The sequence below is a fragment of the Zootermopsis nevadensis genome, unplaced genomic scaffold, assembly GCF_977971745.1.
Source record: "Zootermopsis nevadensis isolate Lab colony 2312 unplaced genomic scaffold, Znev_1.0 Znev_ptg000044l, whole genome shotgun sequence".
Classification (NCBI taxonomy): domain Eukaryota; kingdom Metazoa; phylum Arthropoda; class Insecta; order Blattodea; family Termopsidae; genus Zootermopsis; species Zootermopsis nevadensis.
The window spans coordinates 1,231,970-1,255,234 of NW_028259176.1; the positions used below are offsets into that span (position 1 = coordinate 1,231,970).

The 23,265-nt window shown below is 41.4% G+C and overlaps 1 protein-coding gene across 8 annotated transcripts; it reads right to left on the bottom strand.

Moving 5' to 3' along the window:
- Positions 1-1,111: 1,111 nt before the first annotated feature.
- On the bottom strand, positions 1,112-19,811 carry LOC147871694 (transcription-associated protein 1-like). Of its 8 annotated transcripts, XM_087360366.1 has the most exons (10): positions 19,631-19,811; positions 19,061-19,158; positions 18,476-18,561; positions 17,984-18,205; positions 17,438-17,637; positions 14,476-14,565; positions 10,191-10,323; positions 6,338-6,866; positions 6,057-6,232; positions 1,112-1,537 (listed from the first exon to the last, which is right to left on the bottom strand). In XM_087360366.1, exons 2-5 carry the CDS (start codon positions 19,071-19,073, stop codon positions 17,587-17,589), a joined length of 372 nt encoding a protein of 123 aa, XP_087216492.1. In that variant the 5' UTR covers positions 19,074-19,158; positions 19,631-19,811; the 3' UTR covers positions 1,112-1,537; positions 6,057-6,232; positions 6,338-6,866; positions 10,191-10,323; positions 14,476-14,565; positions 17,438-17,586. The 8 variants fall into 8 exon arrangements, with proteins under 8 accessions (XP_087216492.1, XP_087216494.1, XP_087216493.1 ...); XM_087360368.1 differs by lacking the exon at positions 18,476-18,561 and having other exon boundaries at positions 17,438-17,634; positions 18,056-18,205; XM_087360367.1 differs by lacking the exon at positions 18,476-18,561 and having other exon boundaries at positions 18,056-18,205; positions 19,631-19,810.
- Between the last annotated feature and the right edge of the window lie 3,454 nt (positions 19,812-23,265).

Below are 23,265 nucleotides of genomic sequence, written 5' to 3' on the forward strand. Positions count from 1 at the left end.
CGTTCTTTGCAAATGACTTGACAATGCGAGATTTCATAACTCTGAAAGAACAAGGGAATTAATAGAAAGTGTCGGATGCAAAGTTGTATTTTTGCCACCAAACTCGCTAGATTTAAATCCAATTGAGAACTTTTGGTTTGTCATCAATGCACACTTTAATTTGCTAGTACGCTACTATATAATTAATAATTATAATGTAACAAGTCATGGAAATTTTAGCTGCTGTTAAAATCTGATCTCATTGAAAGTCAACTCATATGCGAAAATTTAAAGACGAAATAGTGACATGTCGTTCTTCTACCTGTTATAAAGGGAGATGGAAACAGAGGTATACAAGCAAGTGTTACAGTTTTCGATGTTTCTACAATCGGAAAAAATAAAAGTACAAGTTATTTATTTATTTATTTATTTATTAAATAACATCTTGAACATATAACAATCTGAAAACTTCATTTAAAATCTCAGTTTCGGCGTTTCAATTATTTCGGCTTCAAAAAGCCTGTATTATTTTATTCACATGTTATTTGTATGTGATTTCGTTGTCCACTACGTCTCGTCCCTAATTTCAGTGTGAATCTCCCATCAATCCACACTTTAATGTCATAGTACTGATGCCTACGATACTATAAAATCTCAATCACTTTCACTGAATGAACTTTGTCTGCGTCAGAGGTGGTTAAATTTGGACTGTACGTCTGTCCTGCAATATGATTGTAATCTAAGGGCAAAGCTATGTAAATAAACAACGATAATGTAGTTTTCAGCCCCATGAAATTTTCCAAATTTAAAATCTTCCCCGCTTTATAGTTTGTGTTAGCAGACGCTTAAGTCACCTCAAAATTACTTAACTTGAAAAGCTAACCGTTACTCAGATCATCAAAACAGAAAATCCCCACTTTTTAAAATCCTCAATATCTTCTATATATGCTTTAGCAAATCCCACCACTGCAACTTAACGCATGGTCTGTGACCTCACACCCTCAACATTTCTAATATTGTGGGCAAACTAACTGCGTCTTTGCTGGATTCCGCTGATATTCCGTTGCAGCGCAGCGGCTGGACTGCAGGGTCGATGATGTTGTTAGTGGTTAAGAATGCATGCAGCTACAACTCTACTCTAACCCGTCTATCCTCTGAGGGTAGGAAGAAGGCGAAAAAGAAGAAAAGAAAGAAGAAGACGAGTAAATAGAAAGAATCTGAATTCATTTTGCTCAAGGGATGGAACAAGCAAAACATTAATTGGAGACTCAAAATTAAGGAACATTGGAAGGAGTTTAACCCCTGCACCCCAGGCGTTAGTCGTGTGTTAATTTAAAATTAAAGTAATTCGTTTCACTCGCCAGCAAAGATGGTAGAAACGAAATATGCCGGAGAGATGACCGCCGACACTGGAAACACGACAAGAGTGCAGCGTCCGGGTGGTAGCGGCTGCGGAACTCCGGGTTCCTCGGAGCGTGTAGACGCAACCGCACGGGTGAAAATGCCATGAAGATCCTCCTCTGAGTCTCGGAACCACGAAGATTCACTTGCCTTTCCCCTGAAACGAGACAGAATGTCCCATATAATGACAAGAATTTATATGTAGGGTCTGAAGCTCCATATTATTCATATTAACATTAATTACGATGAGAGCAAACCAAATTTAAACGTAACAGTGTGTTGTTCATTAATATTTACAACTTTTATTTATCAGACTAGAAGACAAAAGATTCTAAATTCATGGTCAACGTTATTTTGATTAGAACATACAAACAGCTTGGTTGAAAGTTATCTCCTAAACACAACACACTCTTTTCTGAAATGCTAGACTAATTATAGAAAAAGCACTCATTAAAAGCAGCTTCGGGGGGGGGATGCGGGTATTATCTGTCACGACACTACGCCTCGGCCTCGCAAGATAGAAATTTGTGCTTACATCTTCAATCTGCGCGTAAATTGTTATCTCCTGTTCTCACTGTGGTGATTGTGATGATTAATTTTACCGACGTTTAGGAAATGATATTGCTACCTCCATCATAACAGCGATGATGGTGGGCCCTTATGATGACGCAACATCACAAAAGACATTCATAAAACATTTTTCGGTTATGATTATTTGCTCCCAAGCGATTTTGGACCTTACGGGATAACATTTATAAATAACCGTTGCCATGGTAACGCTGCTAAGAGATGTTGGGTCTAATCGGATAATTCTTATGATTATTATTGTTTACTACTTTACATTTTTGCCGTCATTCTTAGCGGGCAATTTATTAGTCTTAAAATTTTGTCCGTTATACCCCATAAAATGGCATGATTCTTCTAAAATATGAACTTGAAATTACATTGAATAAAGCGATAGCTGTCTACATTTAATGTGTCTTAAAATATGCTTCAGAATACTAAAAAGGACGAGAAAGATCTCTAACGATTGTCTGTCGACGGGGAGAGATTCGAACCCGAAACCTATCGAGTAGGACAACTCAATATTTATTTCTTGTATGTTTACTTACCCACCTCTCCTGATCTGTGGAACTAACCCTGACCGATCATTAAACAGACTACGTGCATGATGAGGGACCATACATCAAAGGAAGACAGTGATTTCTATCTACACCAAGACATTCCAACAGCACCAGGTTCAAGCCAGTGTGCTCAACGGTTAAACGGGTACGGGGTTACTGCGACCTGCTGTAAACATCTGACCAGTTAACGACGTATTACGGAACAGAGAATGACGTCCACATGTTCATAATCCCATGCTCTGGCAAAACAGATACGGGTGTAATTTGTCAATATTCGATTTAAAAGAAATTGGATAATAATCATTTTATGCGGAAAAGTTTACAAAGATATGAGAGACTCAAACAAGGAACAGAAATGTGATTAGTCCGTGAAACATTAAACAAGAATAATCTCTTTTAAAATTGACATATTGCAGAGGATATAGAGTCTGGATGTAATGACTCATACGACCCGGATTTAAAGAAATCAGATATTATTCGTTCAAGTATCATGTGGAGTAACAAATATTTCCGAGGAATATATTTCTTCCATCCTCAGGGCTAAAGATTGGTGAGCATTAATGTTACATTCTATAACATTAGGTGTAACTGGGAGGATAATATTAAAATTGTTCTTACGGAAGTACTTTTCAAGGTTGCGAAATGGATTAATATAGCTCAGGAAAGACACCAGTGACGGGATTTTGTGAACACTAAGCTGAACTTTCCATTCAAGGCGGATAATTTTACTGGCTGAGCCTATTGTTAGCTTCTAACTCCCACCTCAGAAATTCGCAAGACTACCTTTGATGGTCATATCGATGGCAAAGCATGTAAAATTTAAAAAAGAAAGTTGTATGGCATCTGGTGTCATTTCAATAAAATAAATTCTTTCTAAAATAATTAATAATGCCATACACGCATACGATAAAAATAGAAATTAAAGTCTCACTGATTATTACAGAAATTTGGACATATAATAATAATAATAATATTTGCATTAAAGGGTTATTTTGATCTGGGACCATGCACAGCTACTGTATAACTCACAGTCGAACGCACGTATATGTACGATGGTGTCCGACGCTACCAGAAGCTTGCTGGAATATCGGCTGGATACCGGCCCTGCGATACGACCTTAAGGTCAAAACGTGCCCCCCATTTCCAAACAACCATTCGCAGTCAATACTCTTCGTTTCTAACACGTACTACTAACATTACACAGGCCGATTTTCGTCAAATTCGATATTAACTGTATGTCACTATCTGTTACCTTCCATTGGTACTATCAGCCATGACCCTCGTTATTAATTTATGTATTAAAAGTACAAATCCACGATTAAGAATATCCATAAATTTAAACTTGCATGCATCTAGGACAAAAAATTCTGAATGGATTAGGCATTGGACAAGGCAGGTAGCTCCAAAATTGACTTTCGATATTACGCCCGTGCGCACAGACATGTTTAATTTGTTACCATGCACTTGGGCAAACATTACACGGATCCCTAGGGTCAAATCAACAGGTCACGCCGCCATTGTGCCAATTCTTTCAAGTACTGCATAATTTTTTGAAAGCGTCTCCACGAACAGCGGAGAATTTTATGGAAGTGCATTAAGACGCACTCTTTCAACCAAGGTCAACAGTTCATGACACGAAATAACAGAAAAAGATAATTATTTGTCTGAATTCGATTCCACAAGGAATTTAATCCATGGTTACACGTGATATGAGCAATGCGACAAAGTTGGAGAATGTGTAATATTCCTAAGAATTCCATTCACGCGGTGCATTTATTGAGACTATCTGCTGGTTTCTTCCAGCTTAAAACATGTTTTCAAACACGGCAGCAATTTCTTTCTCGTACTGAACACGTACACGTGTTCAACTTATTAAATGGGACACGAAGTGCTGGAAACAGCGACTTTTTCAAGTTTTGCTATTATTCTCGAGACAATGTTCAATGGCGCAACAAATATTCGAGCTGAGGAACGACTGGATTTTAGAGCAACACACACCTGAACGCGGTCCTAAATTCGTCAGAATCTGTCGAGAATCGATGAACCAATTTACTGTAACCTGAGTGTCAACCCATCCTAATCTTCGGAACTTATTAAAAACACAGACAGACAGACAGAGAGAGAGAGAGATGCTTCAACTAAGTTAACAGTCCTATAATATTTCTTGATGATTTAGACAGGCGTAATACTTCGTTTCTCACTCTGTAAGACAATCCGAACTTGAAAACACTTAGGGAAAGAGATTCAAGAAGATTATTTACAAGCGAGTGGGGCGAAGTAATACTGATAAAGAAAAAGGTATGTAAACGGTACATTAAGCCTTCAACAGAGAATGCTAAATACCAAGTAGTTCAATTCTGAAAGTTTACTTCAACGTATGTACCAAGTGTTTTAATTATGATGCCTTTTATATTTATGGATTTTCTATGATTCTCACTATAAACAACGATCATTTCCTTAAACAGCGTTAACCAGTTGATCTTCGTAATGCTGAAGAGTTGTGTTTTCTTCGCGGTACGGACTGAATTCTTTAATATTAATCAGACGAACTATGATTCTCGGAATAAACAGCGATCATTTCCTTAAACAGCGTTAACCAGTTGATCTTCGTAATGGTGAAGTGTTGTGTTTTCTTCGCGGTACGGACTGAATTCTTTAATATTAATCAGACGAACTATGATTCGCGGAATAAACAGCGATCATTTCCTTAAACAGCGTTAACCAGTTGATCTTCGTAATGCTGAAGAGTTGTGTTTTCTTCGCGGTACGAACTGGATTCTTAAATATTATTCAGACGAACTATGATTCTCGGAATAAACAGCGATCATTTCCTTAAACAGCGTTAACCAGTTGATCTTCGTAATGGTGAAGTGTTGTGTTTTCTTCGCGGTACGGACTGAATTCTTTAATATTAATCAGACGAACTATGATTCTCGGAATAAACAGCTCACAAAACTAGTCGCGTCCCTGGCAGACGGCTAATCCAAGCAATACAGACTCCGTACGCAATACTCGGTCCACCTAACACCAACAGCATTTCCTTACGAAATTTATCCAACAGAAATGAAGTAAGGACGACCAGTCAGTTTTTAAAATTTCTGTGTTTATACACGAAGAGAACGGCCTTGACCAGTTAAACGACTGTCAGCTACACGATGACTGCCGTACATGTTTACAAGACAGACGCAAGAAACTGGTCTCATACCGCAAGTGTGCGTGTCCATCACCGGACACGCAACGTCTCTGCGATTGTCTGCATTTTCTCCTTTTCCAATCTTTCCCATCAACAATTCTCAAATGATCTGTAACTTTTCCTTTCTGTTTCCAACTCATAAAAGAACTCGATTCCTTACCGTACGTAGGGGGTTTCAAACATTCTTTAATTTTTGACGATATCGGTACCTTCGCGAAATCCCATCCACGTAGACCAGGTTTTACTCAGACACTACATTACCGTCGAGACATACTAATTTCTAATTTCCCACAGAACACTATCTACGAAAGTCATTATAATTTTGAATCAACCTCGAAATAATACATCACCGTACTCACCCGAGTCCATCGCTCACAGGTGCCTCATCGTTTCAGACGTCTCGAGCCAGACGACGTCACAGAGCAGCGTCCAGGAGCGAGACGTGGAAAAATCTTCTGGTTCAGAGGTTCACGACGGCGATGAAGAATGATGATATCATAATCACCGTGAATGTGAAGAGGGCTCCGCCAATCACCTCAAAGCAGACATAATGACAAGAATTTATAATTACGTCGCTTCTGTACGTACGCTCTGAAACTCGATCAGTGGGCATTATCTGACAATTTCTCATTGTACTCACGGGAGTCCTTAGTTCGCTGCTGCTGTAATATAATTTTCGGGTTGTCGTGTTAGCGACCTCACGATGTAAACGGCCGTCATCCTCACCGCTCCGTAAACCTCAAGTCTTGAACGAGTGTCACGTGGTTGTTACCACTGACCTAGAAGGAGACGGAATGCGTGGGCAGAATCACAGAACAATCAAAACGTAAAATAAAATAATATCTCAGAATACTTAGTTCAGTATTGCAACGTCATTTCAGCCATCTTGTCTTGTGTGACGTAGGCCAAGTCACGTTGTATCGGTAACAGCACGCAATATAAGTTTTTCTCTCAACGTACTTTCAGAACTCTCTACTTCAGAGGACGGAATATTTCATGCAACTCACCTTGAATGACTTAAGTAGGCTCGCGTTGTACAGGACGTAGCACCCGAGGACCCACAACAGGACACATGTACTCTCGCATGTGCGTTGTCACAGTCCTAGAGAAAAATATATAGACGATCTTATATCACTCCACTTTCTCCATGGAAAAGCGACGTAATTCACCTGTAAAGCCGCCAGACAGAAATGCCGATAAGTCAGGGTCGTTATCTATCCGACCAGGTTAAATCTGTATTCATTATGATAAGGTCAAATCCAGGAGTCAATTATAATCAATATTACAATTTTCATCGATTTGTGCTTACATTACACGTACAGTGAATGGCAAAAGAGGTGGAAATCCACACAATAAGAATTTATTATTATTATTTTCGCTTCAGATTTCAGGATTACATTTTCAATGGTGCAAGGGTTAATAAAATCTAACTCAAAGACGTTTGTAATTTCTAGAGAAAATCGGTTAGTATTTTCAATATCACGAAATCGCCTGCATTCTTTAGAGCCTCGTACTACCACCACGAAACCTTCAACAACTCTTTGGCTGTCGAATAAATCGAGAATTAAACCAAATACAAGCTGAGACGTAATATCAAAATGGCCGACTGAAGCCCCAACTTACGTAAAGACTGCGTACATACGCGCTGTACCGAAGCAGGAGACAGACAACCGGAAAAAACTCAACTTGTCCGTAGGAAACAAGTTTCGCGGAGCATGCTGGGAAAGGCAAAGATGAAAAACTCATCCAACGCGCGTCGGCAGAGATGACTAAGGGGCAGATAAAATTATACGTCCAGTAATAAAACACTAGAAGCGAAAATACTACGAGCAGCGAAAACTCAATGATTTAATCGAATGAAACTAAATCGCGGGACGGAGGGTCAACCTCAGACTGTAAATGGTCGTAGAGAATAAAACAAAGCTTAAAAACATAAAATAAACGGCAGCGTCCTCTGTGCGGGAACATCGGGACCCACCACAAGCGCCGTCCCGCACAGAGGGCGCAAGTTATTATTTTGCTTTAAGAGGTTTGTTTTAAGTTCCTATGACCACTTAGCGGCTGCGGTTGAGCCCCCCTGTCGGTATTATTCCATATCAATTACTGCGCTTTCGCTGATGGTACAATTTTCGAATTTTGAGTGGTCCTTTCATTATACCTAATCTTACTATGCTCTTGCTATATCCCCTAGACAAGATCTGTTGCCAGGTCGGTTAGTCGAAAGACTTGGACGACTCGCCTCGCCCACAAGGTTCTGTTTTCCGTAGCGTGCGAGCGCAAAGCCAACGAGTTGGACTCGTCCGACTCGGGCGGTTCGTTGGAACCCGCCACCAGGCGCCCGGCGCCCAGGCCATTGTCCGGATCCGGGTCCGCGCCTCTGCTCGCTCAAGAAACAGCCTGGGCCTCCACCTCCCTTCGTGGGTCGCGGGGGTTAGGGCGCGGGGGTTAGGGCGCGGGGGTTATGGCGCGGGGGTTATGGCGCGGGGGTTAGGGCGCGGGGGTTAGGGCGCGGGGGTTAGGGCGCGGGGGTTAGGGCGCGGGGGTTATGGCGCGGGGGTTATGGCGCGGGGGTTATGGCGCGGGGGTTATGGCGCGGGGGTTAGGGCGCGGGGGTTAGGGCGCGGGGGTTAGGGCGCGGGGGTTAGGGCGCGGGGGTTAGGGCGCGGGGGTTAGGGCGCGGGGGTTAGGGCGCGGGGGTTAGGGCGCGGGGGTTAGGGCGCGGGGGTTAGGGCGCGGGGGTTAGGGCGCGGGGGTTAGGGCGCGGGGGTTAGGGCGCGGGGGTTAGGGCGCGGGGGTTAGGGCGCGGGGGTTAGGGCGCGGGGGTTAGGGCGCGGGGGTTAGGGCGCGGGGGTTAGGGCGCGGGGATTAGGGCGCGGGGGTTAGGGCGCGGGGGTTAGGGCGCGGGGGTGAAATTTTTTTGGGGTGGCGGCCCCTCGTTTTGAATTCTGGTTGGGGATCCTATGTGGGATAATATGGGAATTTTTGGTGGGGAATCCTGCGGGATCGTGGGTTGCGACCGTGGGAAATTCTGTTGGAAATGTTTGGTGGCAGATTCTGCTAGATCTGGGTAGGGAATCCTTGGTGGGGATCCTAGGAAATCTGTGGGGAATACTAGGATGGTCATGGGGAGTCCTGGTAAATCCGAGGAATCCTGGAGGGGGTTATAGGGGATTCTAGAGGTGATTGTCTTCGGGGATCCTGCCGTGGTCCTAGAGGGCAGTGTCCCTGGAGTTCATCAGGGAATCCTTGGGTCCTAGGGGATGCTGTGGTTCCTAGGATATGGTGATGCTGAAAGGATCCTAAGGGGATGGTCCCGGGGGGGGGGCGATCTTGGGTAGGGGTGATCATGAGGGTTGGCCCAAAGAAGGGGATAGCCCTGGGAAGGGGTGCGACTGGGGTAGTGGCCCTGGGGTAAAGGGTGTGGCCCTAGGGTGGCTGGCTAGCAGAAATATTGGTGAGAAGATATAACCTTGAGATTTTTTAAGACCAGTATCTACGAAACTATTGGGCCGAATTTGTCGTGGCTTCCTTGACCTATACGTGACCTCATTTTGACATGAGTATGGTCAATCAGGTATTCACCGTTTGGCATAAATACGTATGACCTTGAGAATTTTAAAGACCTCTATCTGGCAAACTATTGGGGCGATCTTGTCTTGACTTTGTCATGACCTTGACCTAACAGTGACATCAATGTTACAAGAGAATAATCACTCTGATAACTGATGAAGATGTGAGGGCGAAATAATGTACAACAGTGGTCCCCAACGCGGTGCCCGCGTTGATACGGAAAGAGGTTATACTGAATAATAAAGGCCGTTCAACCATGAACATTATAAAATCAAAGCACAGTTCTCCACGTACTAATGCCCATCTTGACGATTGCGAGCAGCAACATCATCCTACTCTCCCAAATTTGTAAAACTGGCCGCTGAAATGCAGTGCCAAACATCACACTGACTTCCCACTTGGGTAATAATAATTGTACTTATAAAAGTACGTATTTTTGATTGCGTGGTTTCTTGTATCAATAAACGTCGTGTTCTTTTGTGTATTATTTGGTGTCCGTATCTTATTTGTCCAGAGAAAACAAAATTTGGCTTTGTTAATTGGTTGGTGCCCGCCACAATCTCATAAACTCTCAAATGTGCCCTTGGGCAAAAAAAAGGTTGGGGACCACTGACATGCCAAACATTATCATCAGTGCGTTTGGTGTAATCACGCACGTCTGCTGATATCGAAGTTTCAACGTTCCTACGTGCGGATATCCGTATATCCCATGTACACATAAGATCGAGATTAGATACATTTCTTTTGTACATTCATATTTATTTATGACGGACTTTGCTCGACTGTCTTAACTACCACGCACCGTGGGACATATCCGCAGAGCTCGACCGTCCATGTACGACGCAGTGCGAAGAATGAAACAATAAGAGAAGGGGGGAACTCCAAATTAAAATATAAATAAACATCACGTACAAGCAGCTTACCGTGTCTCGTTTGTGTGCGGTAGTTGGCTGCCTGAGTCAAAGTCACACGGTGCGTAATATCTGACTGGCTAACTTCTTCGGTGCGTGCTACTTTCCGCGTTGCCTGACAGCACAAGTCCCTCGGCGATACCGACTACATAAGAATAAAATTAAGAATATATAAATACGCATGTGTATATAAATATGCATATATATTTTTGAGAGAATAAGAAATTTTGGTAGAATCAAAAAAGAGTAAAAACATAATATAATAAGAAATCACATAAAGTACGTTGCCGTGGCTTCTGTGTGCGCGCGCGAGTGCGGTGCATGCTACTTGGTCGGTCGAGTTCCGAGTCAATGTCCGGCGGTGCGTCGTAGTTTTCTGTAATGCTTGGCACCACAAACCCCTCGGCGATACCGACTTGGTAAGAATAAAAAATAATATATATATGCATACATACGTTTTTATGTACGTATTTATATATATTTTTGCAAATAAGTGTTAGTGAGCTGTCAAGGGGAGGCTGCCCGTGCCTCTGGCGGCAGCCGAGGAGCCGACTGCCGGCCTGCGGACCCCGACGACCGGCGATTGCTGATTTACGGGTGGCTCAGAACGCAGTGCCGCGAGCGAGGCAGGCCTCGAAGAGGGGACAGATACAATGGTCGGCCGGTCGCCGGGAACTCTTTCGCGGGAAAGGCCCCATGGCCAGCCGGGCCGAGACCGTGAGAAGCAGAGATTGGGTGCTGCACAGACGGAGTCTCGCATGGACTGGGTGTCATTCAACGTTTCTGGTAGGTATAGAATGGGAAAAATTTCGACATTTTCATATTTTTTTTAATTTTTTTGAAAAAACTAAAATTGCTGGAAATTGTCAAAAAAAACAACACAAAACCCAAAAATTTTGAAATTTTTCAAAATTTTTTGAAGTTTACATTTTTCAAATTCTTTAAGCTTTCTGCGTCCTTTCGAAGTAAAGAACTATATTGAGGAGACTTTATGGCCTTACAATTTAATGACATTGCACATTAAACAACAAAGGTCCTAATACAGATCCTTGAAAGTTACCAGACAATAAATCAAAAGGAAATGACAAAACTTCAGAATAACGTACTTGCGAATGTCTGCTGGTTAGGTAACTAAGAAATCAATCATATATCCAGCAGACAGTTCATAGTCACCAAGTTTGTGCAAACGTAAGACATGCAAAACAACACTGATAAATGTTTTAATATTTGCCGTCAAATCACAATTTTTAATAAGATGATAAAATATAAAATATTTAAAATATCATTTCACGTTCCGCATCGAATGATCGATTTACAAATTGGAACGTCTCTTACGACATGTTTCGGTTATATTTAACCGTCTTCAGGTATAAATTAGATTGGTAAATTTAAAACTCGAATTACAATCCTTTACAATGTTATGCAGTTTATGAAAGATGTTCTTATCAGATTACTCTTATATATTAGAACGAAGGTATTGTTTTTTATATGGCGTGGTTCATCTGATGTTCAATATTAGTCTGTAAAGCAATGATTTAAAGAAAACATTAATAAATATGGAGTAATATAGAAAACAAAATGATAAAATCAACATAAAAGGCATCATGTACACATAAGATCGAGATTAGATACATTTCTTTTGTACATTCATGTATGTCTGAAGGTTGATATGGGTTGCCATTATCCACACATTGAAGGCAGATTCATATTTATTTATGACGGACTTTGCCACAGTACGTACGTGTTTGCCGTGTGGTATTCTACGTCCATACAGCATCCAGTTGATGTGATGTGTCCAGATGGGGGGGGGGGGAGGGAGGAGATCATAAATGCAGAGGGAGTTAAAGAGAGAAAAGTAATGCCGCACCAGCTTGGCCCAAAAGTTATATTCTGAGCAAAAAATTTCGAAAAGGAATTCCCACAGTGGCAAAGCGTGACTTTTTCAAAAGTGTTGGCCAAATCCCACTCCGGGATGGGGGTCAGGGGAGTTAAAACTTTGGTAGTTGAGTTTTTGGATCGTAATTTATCTTCCATGATGAACAATTAAGTGTTAGCAGTCGAGGTTTGGCTAGCATCTTAGCTTCGTAGGTCATGTAATCCTCTACTTACCCCCTCAAACCAGAACTATATTGTAAGATTTGAGGTTTCCACAGCAGATATTGTTTCTGTCATAATTGCGTTTGCGCAAATAGACTGGGAGCTTACGCCTGAATGAGGTACCCATCAACGCTTGTAGGGGAAGGTATTCCCATATGTCATTTCAGATAAATCCATTAAAACAGAACACCCAAGTTACTGCTATTCTTATGGGCACACACTCCAGAAGCATCTATACGTTAATGTGATTAAGTCAAGGTTCTTTACAATGTCTTCCGTGGTTTAACGCGTCACTGGGACATACGATTGTGTGGGTCGTATTAACCCGGCCAGTATCGCACTCCATTGCAGCACGCTGCCACTACAAACAGTCCTACATATCGGGTGGGATATCTAGTTGCTACAGGTTGCAGCGTGAACTTGTAACTTAATCAGTACACGAACTGTAAAGAAGTTCTTGACATAATCTCGCACAGTGCTAGGACAATGGATGTAAAATAAAATGTCGTACCTTTAGTTGTAACGAAGGTAACTGTTGCGAGCAGCGACAACTGGGACAATCATAATTAATAAGGAAGCTGGCCATGTCGTTGACCGATTGACTAACTAACTAGATGGCTTACCGAACCCGAAGGTTCATCACCGAACTAACCAAAGCTCTGTCCTGGGCCAACAAAATCCAGTCTCCTTCAAATCCTATCTCCCATAGATCCCGCCTGACATTATCCTCCCATCTACGTCTAGGTCTCCCCAGCGGTCTCTTCCCTTTAGGCTTCCAAACCAGTACCCGGTGCACACCTCTTGTCCCATCCATGCGCGCTACATGCCCAGCCCATCTCATTCTTCTCGACTTAATCAGCCTGACAATATTGGGGGAGGAGTACAGATTTTTAAGCTCGTCATTGTGCAGTTTTCTCCACGCCCCATCGTCTTCCCTCCTAGGCCCAAATATCCTCCTCAACACCCGATTCTCAAACACCTGCAATCTGTGTTCCTCCCTCTGAGTGAGAGACCATGTTTCGCACCCATACAAAACAACAGGCAGGATTATTGTTTTGTATACTTTAATTTTCAGGTTCTTAGAAATCAGACGGGAAGACAAAATATTTTGGACTGAGAAGTTGCAAGCATTTCCGGAATTTAGTCTCCTCCTAACTTCGTCGTGAGCATCATTTTGAATCGTTTTTGTTGTTCCCAGATATTTGAACTTTGTAACCCTTTCAAAGGATTTATGAGCCACCTTAATGTCTGTCGGGTACATCATCGTGTTCACAAAAGTCCGCCACCGGGGTCTATCCTGAGTCAGTTGCATCCAGTTCACTCCATTGAGACCCCATCTCCGTAAGATTCGTGTTAATGTTATCTTCCCACCTACGCCGAGGTGTTCCCTTCAGGCCTTGTAAACTTTCAACTCGCCCTAAAAACATCGGCTGAGGAGCTCGTCATGCATTTTTCTCTATTATCCGTCCCACCTTCATTTTGGGTCCAGACATCTTCCTCGACACTCTGTTCTCAGAGCTCCTCAGTCTATGTTCCTCCCTCAATGTGAAAGACCACGTTTTGCACCCATAAATACTTTGCACTCAATAATAGCAAGCATTCCCCGGATTTAATCTGCTGATGTAGGAGATAATGAGAGGGAGATTCTTCGATATTTATTCCTCTAAATCCGGAATAAAAATTTCTTTCAGCTCCCTAAAACGCTTTAATAATGTCCATGTATCAAGAGATGTAAAGTGTTAGAATTATTGTTCAGAATATAAACCCCACTTCTTAAGATCCATTAATTTTTATTAAGATTCTGGGATACGAAACACCTTTCATTCCTTTAAAATATTAATTGCCTACTGGAATATTCTTTTATTATCAATGTTGCCGTGAACAAACAGAAGTCAATCTAATGTTACTTGAAATTGTGTTAAAAAAGTTTAATTCTCTTACAAGAGTTCACAAATTCAGACGAAAACATTAAATGTGATGAACATTAATAATAAATAGGAATCCCTTATCTCAAACTTTGTTCAATTGTAAGAGACCATGACGTCCACTGTCAATGATCGATCTAATCAAAACTAAAACGGAGAGAGTGGAGGGCAGGAGCACAGATTTCTTAATAATTCTTTTAATAGATAAGAACTTGCGATATTCTATATTAGTAAGAATTGCCACAAACAACATATTCCCTCCACCTAACATTTACCTGGGCAATACTCGTTACAGCTGAATCTAAACGGTGACAAGCCGCTGCATCCAGTCTGTACAAAAAGTCATTATTTCAAGGTCACCAACTCTGAAATGACAAATGTTCATGTAAAAGACAGATCAATGAAAATGTCACCTTATATTTTAAACTGCGACAGTAGCTCAGTCTCTTGTGTGGAAGGAAACGATCTTGGATGAAGATAAGTGCAAAATTCCTCTGACAGCATAGCCGAGTTTCCAGGAAATTCCAAAGTGCAATGTCCGTGACATTCCGCATGAAACCAGGTTCATTCAGAATGGAGTTGCCTCTTTCCACATCCTACGTCATTAGGAACCCTGCTTATTCCAAACTGCATTACAACACTGATATTTAAACACCGCAACCTATCTGCTGTCACACCACAGCGACCAGAATGGCATATCCAGATCACATCAGGTGTTCCGAGTAAAGGTGACGATTCTGAAGAAAAAGTAACACACACATCGCGAAGACAAGTTTACTGCAATTACTGTCATCATCATTATTGCCATCTTCTTCCAAACATCTAATCTGCCATATGCAACTTCCGTGCTCATTCTTTCCCTTTCTGACTGCCTCACTAGAATCGTAACAAACTGGTAATATTACCAACTACAAAACATCAGTGCCTTCCTGGACAAACACGTAGTAACTAGTTTTAACACTTTTCTTAGTATTCAAATTGAGCTGAGTTGTTTTTTAAAGATTACGAGGACGAACAAGACCTCAAAACAATGTAGAAATACACGAATTCTGTCGGCCAATGTACAAACGTTCTAGGCTACGCTTCAGGAAGTTGTCAAATGTCACTTTCATAAATTACAAAGGGACCCTTTCCCCCCCCCCCCAGTAACGTAACCAACGCAACGAATTATGGTCGTATTACGTAGGAAAATGGTGGGGACAAACGAAGTCAAATCAGACTACAAAACGATGAAGTAAAGCAAACGCGAAAAGCCGTTCAATATGACCTTCGTGACTGTGTGTTCGTAAATAATTTGTTTCGGCTACGGTAAAAAAAATGATCATTTCCTTGTTAACCAAAGCAACGCGCCATTCATTATGCTAAACTACGTTCAATTTTTCTGCTACCCTTTTTAAAACAATCCGCACACCTACGCCCACATCTTGGGGAAGATTTTTATTCGAAGTCTTGGTTACTCGTATGGTCACATTTCCAGCAATTACAGAACCAGCAGACAACTGCCTGCCTTCTCTCTGTCGCTCCACACCCAATTCACATAACATGATGGAAGGATGACTGTAAGTGCTAAAGAAACTGGCAGGGTGCTGGGGCCACCAACCCGGTCGCAAATACTTAGACACTCTGTACTGTGGACATGGGGATTCCCCACTAAGTAAAGGAGAGCCACCAAAAATTTCTTACTTTGAGGAAACATCTCTCCATGACACCAGCAGCAGCACTCTCAATGTAACAACTTTAACAAGTAGAAACACAACAAAATAAAGAAAGCAATTCTACAAAACAATATTTTGCATCTGACATTACGTCAATAAACAGTTTTACGAGATGAGTTTTAGTGCACGCTGATTACTGAATTGCCAGCATGTCTGCATGAGAATTTCTGATTGTGGTCACAATGTTTATTAAGATCCCGGGACCCCTTCAACATCGTCATCGTATGTTGACTGACTACCCAATAACAAGATCAATAAAACGTGCAACAAACAAAGCTACGTTCTGCCTCCAAGAATCATACGCAAAGGAATCTTCACTCACAGACGGCTCGAACATCTAATATTTTAACAAACATCCTGCAAAAGAGCTGTACCACTTAAAGTCCTCTCCCTTCCATTTCAGCACAGATTCTTACAGTAGTAATACGTTTTAGAAATGAAAGGAGGGGAGACACGGGTTTCGTATTGTATGCATTTCCTTCCTGATTTCTGCCCTCTAAAAAAAATAACTGAGGGTTTCGTGGGTGCGATATGGGAGCCCAAGATGAGAGGAAGGAGGGGTTATGTAAAAATATATTTATGAGGGAGCAGCCAAGGTGGTCAACGAACACCAAACAGACATCATATATCATTTCATTTCCAGGTCAACAATCTTTAACCAAACTAAATAGTCAATAACTCTACATTCTTCCTATAAACAATCTGACTGACAAGACTAACAAATTAGTCTTTCCTAAGCCAAGAACTCTTCACAACCATTTTACACACATAATATAACAATCCTGACAACACCAGCACTGGTACATTGTGACCCACATAAGTGGCACTGCCTTTCTATACTTGGTTCCAACCAACCACACCACTCCTCGATCCTAATGCAAATCCCATCCCCACCCCCAACCATGAAATATACCAGAAGTAATACTGAGCCTCATCACATGTCCATGAGACTGACACCTGACAACTCTCAACTTATGGTTAAGTCTCAAATAAATGGAACCTCTGACAGTCATCTCCATTTTTGCAAGCAAATCCAAATTCATAACGAATACCACACCACAAACTTACAAGTTTTGTAACCGATCCCCTTGCTCAACACAGCAAACTCTCAAAATTAACCAAAAGCACAGAAAATATCCCGGCAGCTCCGCTCACTGTGCACAAAACTAAATTACTTACACTGGCAAATGCTCACTTATTAATTAGTAAACAGACCACATTAAAGGCTCCTCAGCACTGCACACATCTCACATGTAACAAAACCTTATCACAAATAGTCACCACCCTCGTCTAAAAAGGATAAATAAACCTCACATTCTGATATCCTATGAACAATATCATGAATGCCTCTAGCGTACCACAGATACTGCAATAATGCCAATCCCTCACCACATTTACGTCTTTCAACATATCAACTCTCACACTTACAGTCACAACATCTAAAGTACCTAATAAAATTGGACAGACTCATCTCTCTCACACAACAACCACATCAAATACATTCTAATGCTCATGTACTCACACAACGAATGCCTGGTTCAGACCGATATCAGTCTCTTGCGGATACGAGGTTCCTTCTTTGTCCCAGCAGGTTTAATCTTCTGACATCAAGTCGGTCTGCCAACTGTTGCCGCACGTACTTCAACGCTTCTCTGGCTGGCAGTACGCGGATCACGTGGTGCTCAGTAGAATCTGAAGGATCATTCTGTTTCTCGTAATCTGCTACTCCCAGAAAGAGAAAATACATTCACATTCAAGAAATCAAGACATCACACTCTTCTAAGAACACACAGTTTTACTTCACCAAGCAGTTAACACTCCCACCTTAGCCAATGAACAAGGACCTTCCATTTTCAGAAGACAAATTCTGTCAAGTTCATTACAAACCCATTCACAAGTTAACTTTAAATACGGGTCACAACCAGCGACCTGACAAATTCTTAACTCCCTCGCTCACAGATTCATACTGGAGCCTTTCTTTCCTCCTCCCCAGCAAATTTAAAACATTCGCCAAGTGGGCCATTATTTCACACGTCATAATACTGCAACTACAAACTCTACAACTCACACACGTCACGTCAGTCCCACGCAACTTCCCTTGCCACTGATTCAGTGGATATTTAACGAACAGTTCGCTTGCCGTCTGTCTGGAGCCGAGGATGTTGATCGCTGTCTCCAAGATAGGAACAAGTGCCAGGTGTCCCGGCTTACACGGCTCCCTCTCCTCGTGCCCCATTATGACAGCAAGGGAGTCTATAAACACCAGTCGGTCCATGCCCTTCAGGTTCGCCTGTTTTGATGTCATAAAGAAAGGACGTAAATGAAAGATTAAGAAATGGCAAGCCACTACAACACAGCCAACATCTGTAGCACTTCTACTACTAAGGTGAATTCAACCGACAAGGGGCAAGAGGTAGCCGTATCAATTAGATTTATTTTCCATATCACCATCAGTAATGCCACTTTATAATGCCTTCTGGAAGCAAAGGTGGAAACTTCACCAACAGTAATATAAATTGTTTCAATGTTGAACAATCTAAATTTATAAAACTGAACTCACCAGCTGCCTGTGATATCGCCACCATTGTGCAGTGACACACAAGGAACACCGTCGTAACTCTTTCATGGCTGCAGCAACAAACACACCTACCAACATACACAACAGGCCTTACTGGCTGTTCCAGATATGAAGCAGACGCTTTCAACAAGTTCACGTACTAAATGTGGTTTTAAGAGAGATTTCAGGTTCTCACAGTGGTCTTTGGGTTCTAACACCACTTGGACTTACAGAAAACCAACACCGATTATGGTTTTTAAACATTTAATGGTTCGCTATATCAGCTGAAGTTATCCTTGTGACTAAGCGCAATGCCATGAGGCAGTGGGAGCATGGAGGTAAACTCCATGCATTCTCAATTATAGAACTATGTGGAGGTCAGCCTCAAAATGTGGTTCCTTAAACTGGCAAAGAAAAATCACGTTCTTCATTGTTTCTTTGTAGTCTCAATAGAAGAAATAGACAAGTTCTTTATTTCATTAAAACCATTTACTACTTTTCAGGACAAAAGGTCTTCTTCCTTCAATAATGGCATTGTAATTCAGAAAAGAAGTTTATTAAACAATTTACTCAAATGGATGAACTTACCTGTGACTGCCATCTGGTGAGTGGCTCTGTCTTGCTTGTCCTGCAATCTGAACGGAATCCCATGGACTGCGGAGATCTCCACATGTGGATCATCAAAACTGCAACAGCGAATCACAATGAGTACAGATAATTACACTCACATCCTAATGTTCAATGGTCACAGCAGTGGCCAATGCAGTAGCTGCTTCCTAAATCAGCAACTGATGTAAGAGGCACAGAGCAAATGGGAAAACTGGGTTTATGATATGACAAAGAAATACATTACTTGTAGAAGCCTCCTGGTACTGGCAGGATACTAAACACAAACTAATTGTGATACAGCCTCTAACGGGCTCACTGTACCAGTAAATAATGAGTTCTGGGTGCTCAGAGAAAAGTCTATAACAGTGCCTCATGGACTGCCTTGGGACTCGCTTACAATTCTGCGAAGAAAAGCCAGTGATTAACAATCTGTTATGTCATGTTAGTACCATCAGGCTGGAAAAACATCTTTTATTTTGTACACTATTTTAATATCAAGAATGAGGTTAGTTTGACAATAATCTTCTGCCTCCAACTGCTCTTATATACCTTGGACAGGAGAAAAGCTGCTGCACTCTATTCTCATCATCATTAAAATTCAGGGATGCCACCAAGAAACAGCAAATTATTTCCCAGCACTGACGACGGTAGAACGGATCCGTCGTGCTTGACTTCTGAGCACTAGATGCTGTCTCCACGACCTGGAAAACACAAGCGACAGTTTCAAGTTATAACGACTAAGGAAAGTCAAATGTTTTAGTTACAGTAACTTCCATGCGGCATTGATATAATACTTTCACGTACTGCACTTACTGTAATACTCTAAACACCTTTTCTCCACATCAGGGCGCATGTCATATTTATTTCCAGAAACTTTGGGTTTCATGGACACCTAGACTTTTATTTTGCAAGTGGAAACAAGTTTGACAAATCTCAACAACACTGAAATAAAAATTAACTACAAGCATATAATTTTTGTATAGTCTATGCTAACCCTAATAAACGTCAAAAAGGAACGTACTATACGCGTACCAAGTTATTTAATAATCTTCCACCAACAATTTAAACTCTAAATGATTTAAAGGTGTTCAAGCGTGCATTGAGAGGTCACCTCATCACTCACACTTTCCATTCTGCAGTTTATTTCACCTCTGCTGAAATTTCTTCAGTTTTATGTATATCTATAATCTATATTTAAAGTGGTTTTGCATTTCTATTTAAAATTCTGAGGTTTATGTATATTAATTTGTAATTTTTTTTAATACCTGTATTGCAGAATCTGAAGGTTATGTACATTCACATATGAAACACGTCCTTGCATTGTGTCAAAAGTACTGAGGTTTACATATATTGAATGAAGTCCTGAAGTTTATGTTTATTGTATGAAATGACTTGTACTGCATCCTTTGGATTACTCCTAAGAAGGATCTATGGAATGCAAAGAAACTCTACTCTCTAACATACCTGAATAATGCAATTCCTTATCACACACACTAATAAGGCTTTTTACATGCAAAAGAAAATAATCACAACAATGGCAGGTGTCAAAAGCTGCTTACCTTATAGAGAATAATTTCGTAAATTTAATATACTTCCACTTGCAAGTGAATTTATATTCTGCTTGCTATCATTTGTGGTGGAAAAGTTGGATAATTTTAAAAGAAATACAGATGTACATAATTTAATTACAAGATGTAAACCCTGCTAAATGTCAAAGAGGAGTGTACTTTACACGTGTCAAGTTATTTAATAATCACCAACCAACAATTAAAACTCTAAATTGTGATATAAATGTATTCAAGCCTGCACTGAAATTAGCTTTCATACTTGAATTGCAAAATCTGAAGGTTATGTACATTCATATGTGAAACACGTTCTTGTAATTGTGTCAAAAGTATATTGAATGAAGTCCTGAAGTTTATGTTTACTGTATGAAATGACTTGCTCTGCATCCCATGGTTTAGTCCTAAGAAAGATCTATGGAATGCAAAGAAACTCTACTCTCTAACATACCTGAATAATGCAATTCCTTATCCAAGTCACAAACACTCCAGGTGCTTCGTTCTGTCTGGTTCTTCACAACTCCAACTCCAAATAAGCTGCTTCCCCATCACGCACACAACTGATCTTCTGAAACACTGATATTCAGACAAATTGGTCCTCCATGTCTTCGTTGATGCCAGTAAACACACACTACAGCTACAGTTCACATGAAAGTTGCTACTCAGCACATCCCCTGATCTCAAACTCCTCTTTGAGACAGACTAGGCACTCCCACTAAATCTATAACAGTACACCTCCTCGGAAAGCAAGGTATATAATCGCACGAGGGCCTGAGGTCTTCCTTGTGGCATTGTGAGGCATGCTACGAACACCCCATACTTGGTCACTAGGAATCAAAAGTGGGCAACTGTGGTGTGGTGTGGTGTGGTGGCCACATAACCAACATTACAACCTGTAACCCTAGCTGCTTACTTCTACCTTCTTCATTGCGATAAGCTCTTGCACAAAGTTAAATCAACAGCTACTGAATTTCCACATGCAAGTCACAAAAACAGAGGCTGCCACCACGAGTCTGTGGGTCATCCCAACCGCATCGACTGATGAATTGTGTCCATCATGCACAGTGGTCATGTCAGCTACCGGAGCAAAGTCTTGCTACCTCCGTAGTAATGATGGACTCGAAACTGCATAACGGCTGAAGTATCCCATATGCTTGCATTCACGCCTACCTGAAACAAAACCATGTACAGAAATAAACATCCGCATTGAGAGACCAGTATTAATTCTTACTACGAAGGCACTCTACACCACATTAATAACCTACTGGCAACTAATCCGGCCTTTCGTGCAACCAAAATATTTCCCACTTTACGTACTTCACACAGGAGAAAGATGACAAACATCAGTTCAAATAAACTTGCAAGCATTGGAAATATAAGAGAGTAAAGCTGCACTCGACTGGCCATGCATCCTACCATCACGCCGTCCGAAGTAAACAATAACAGCAGAGGAGCTGCGCCATTTTCTCGCACGCAGGGACGGCAACGTCTGAAAAACAGCGAACACATCCCGCCACCGGCGGAGCATGAGGGATATTCAATGATCAATATGTGCGCACCCTGACGAACTGTCCTGTCATCTACCGACAATACACCTGAGGTACATGCCCGTCCGCGAACACTACACGGCACTGACGAACCAAATGCTGACTGAAATACCACTCCAAAGACTGTAAAATTATGAAGACCTCAAACTTTATTCCGTGAATACCATTAGTGACACATCTTCTCCTTTAAAAACGACAGGAAGTAAAGAAAAAAATTAAGGCGAAACGAGCTACCAACTTCGCCTATAAGAAACCAACTACCAATCACTTCCATCACCTCAAAAATCATAAAATAATTTATGGATCACACCACACCCAATAAACTACAGCTCAATCAACTTAGCACGAAGCACTATGAAACAAGTAGCCCACAATTTGCATCTACATCGCCTACATCCTAGGGCACATTTGTCACATAACCTGTCGGTCGCCGTTATGTTACTGCTCAGATTGATACCAGACACAACTCTTGAATACCTGCACGTCTACCTATAAATCACCCAGTGAAATCGTCCACGTCCTTTCCAACACGAACTTATCCTCGTCACATTTCATGTTGGCACTCAAGACATCACGCAAATTCAGCACAGACATTCTCCCTGCGCGATAATTTCTCACAAGTAATTTTGCAGAAGGGCGAAAATGTCTCGCGAGCTGAGTCATTTGAAAAATACGACCAACATCACCTATAAGACACCAACTAATAAACATTTCCATAACCTAAATATCTTCCATCATTTATGAAAACAGGTGGGATTTCGTAAACTACAGCTCAATGAACGAAGCACTATAAACGATTATTGCATATGTCGCCACTACACAGCCCCTCTGCCACCAGGTTGTACTTCACGAGCATCTATAACACACCCAACGACCCAGCCCACTGGTGACCGTACTTCAACAACACCAACTTCACTTCGTCAGACTTCATTTTGGCACATGCAGCAATCAACACTTAATACACTACCAACAAAATTAATGCCGGCAATATTCGCTGAAAACCACTTGCAGAAAAACACACACAATCCATAAAACTCATTGCACTTACCTGACTTACAAAAAGCAATCTCATCAC

What these genes read in the sequence shown, in the direction of transcription:
- LOC147871694 (XM_087360362.1), bottom strand. Translation starts at nt 19,673, where the DNA reads ATGATGATGAGAATAGAGTGCAGCAGCTTTTCTCCTGTCCAAG. An exon ending in TCACCAGATGGCAGTCACAG is followed by an intron (nt 18,206 to 19,060) that starts GTAAGTTCATCC and finishes ACATCAAAACAG; the next exon opens with GCGAACCTGAAGGGCATGGA. An exon ending in GTGGGACTGACGTGACGTGT is followed by an intron (nt 17,638 to 17,983) that starts GTGAGTTGTAGA and finishes TTCTGGGAGTAG; the next exon opens with CAGATTACGAGAAACAGAAT.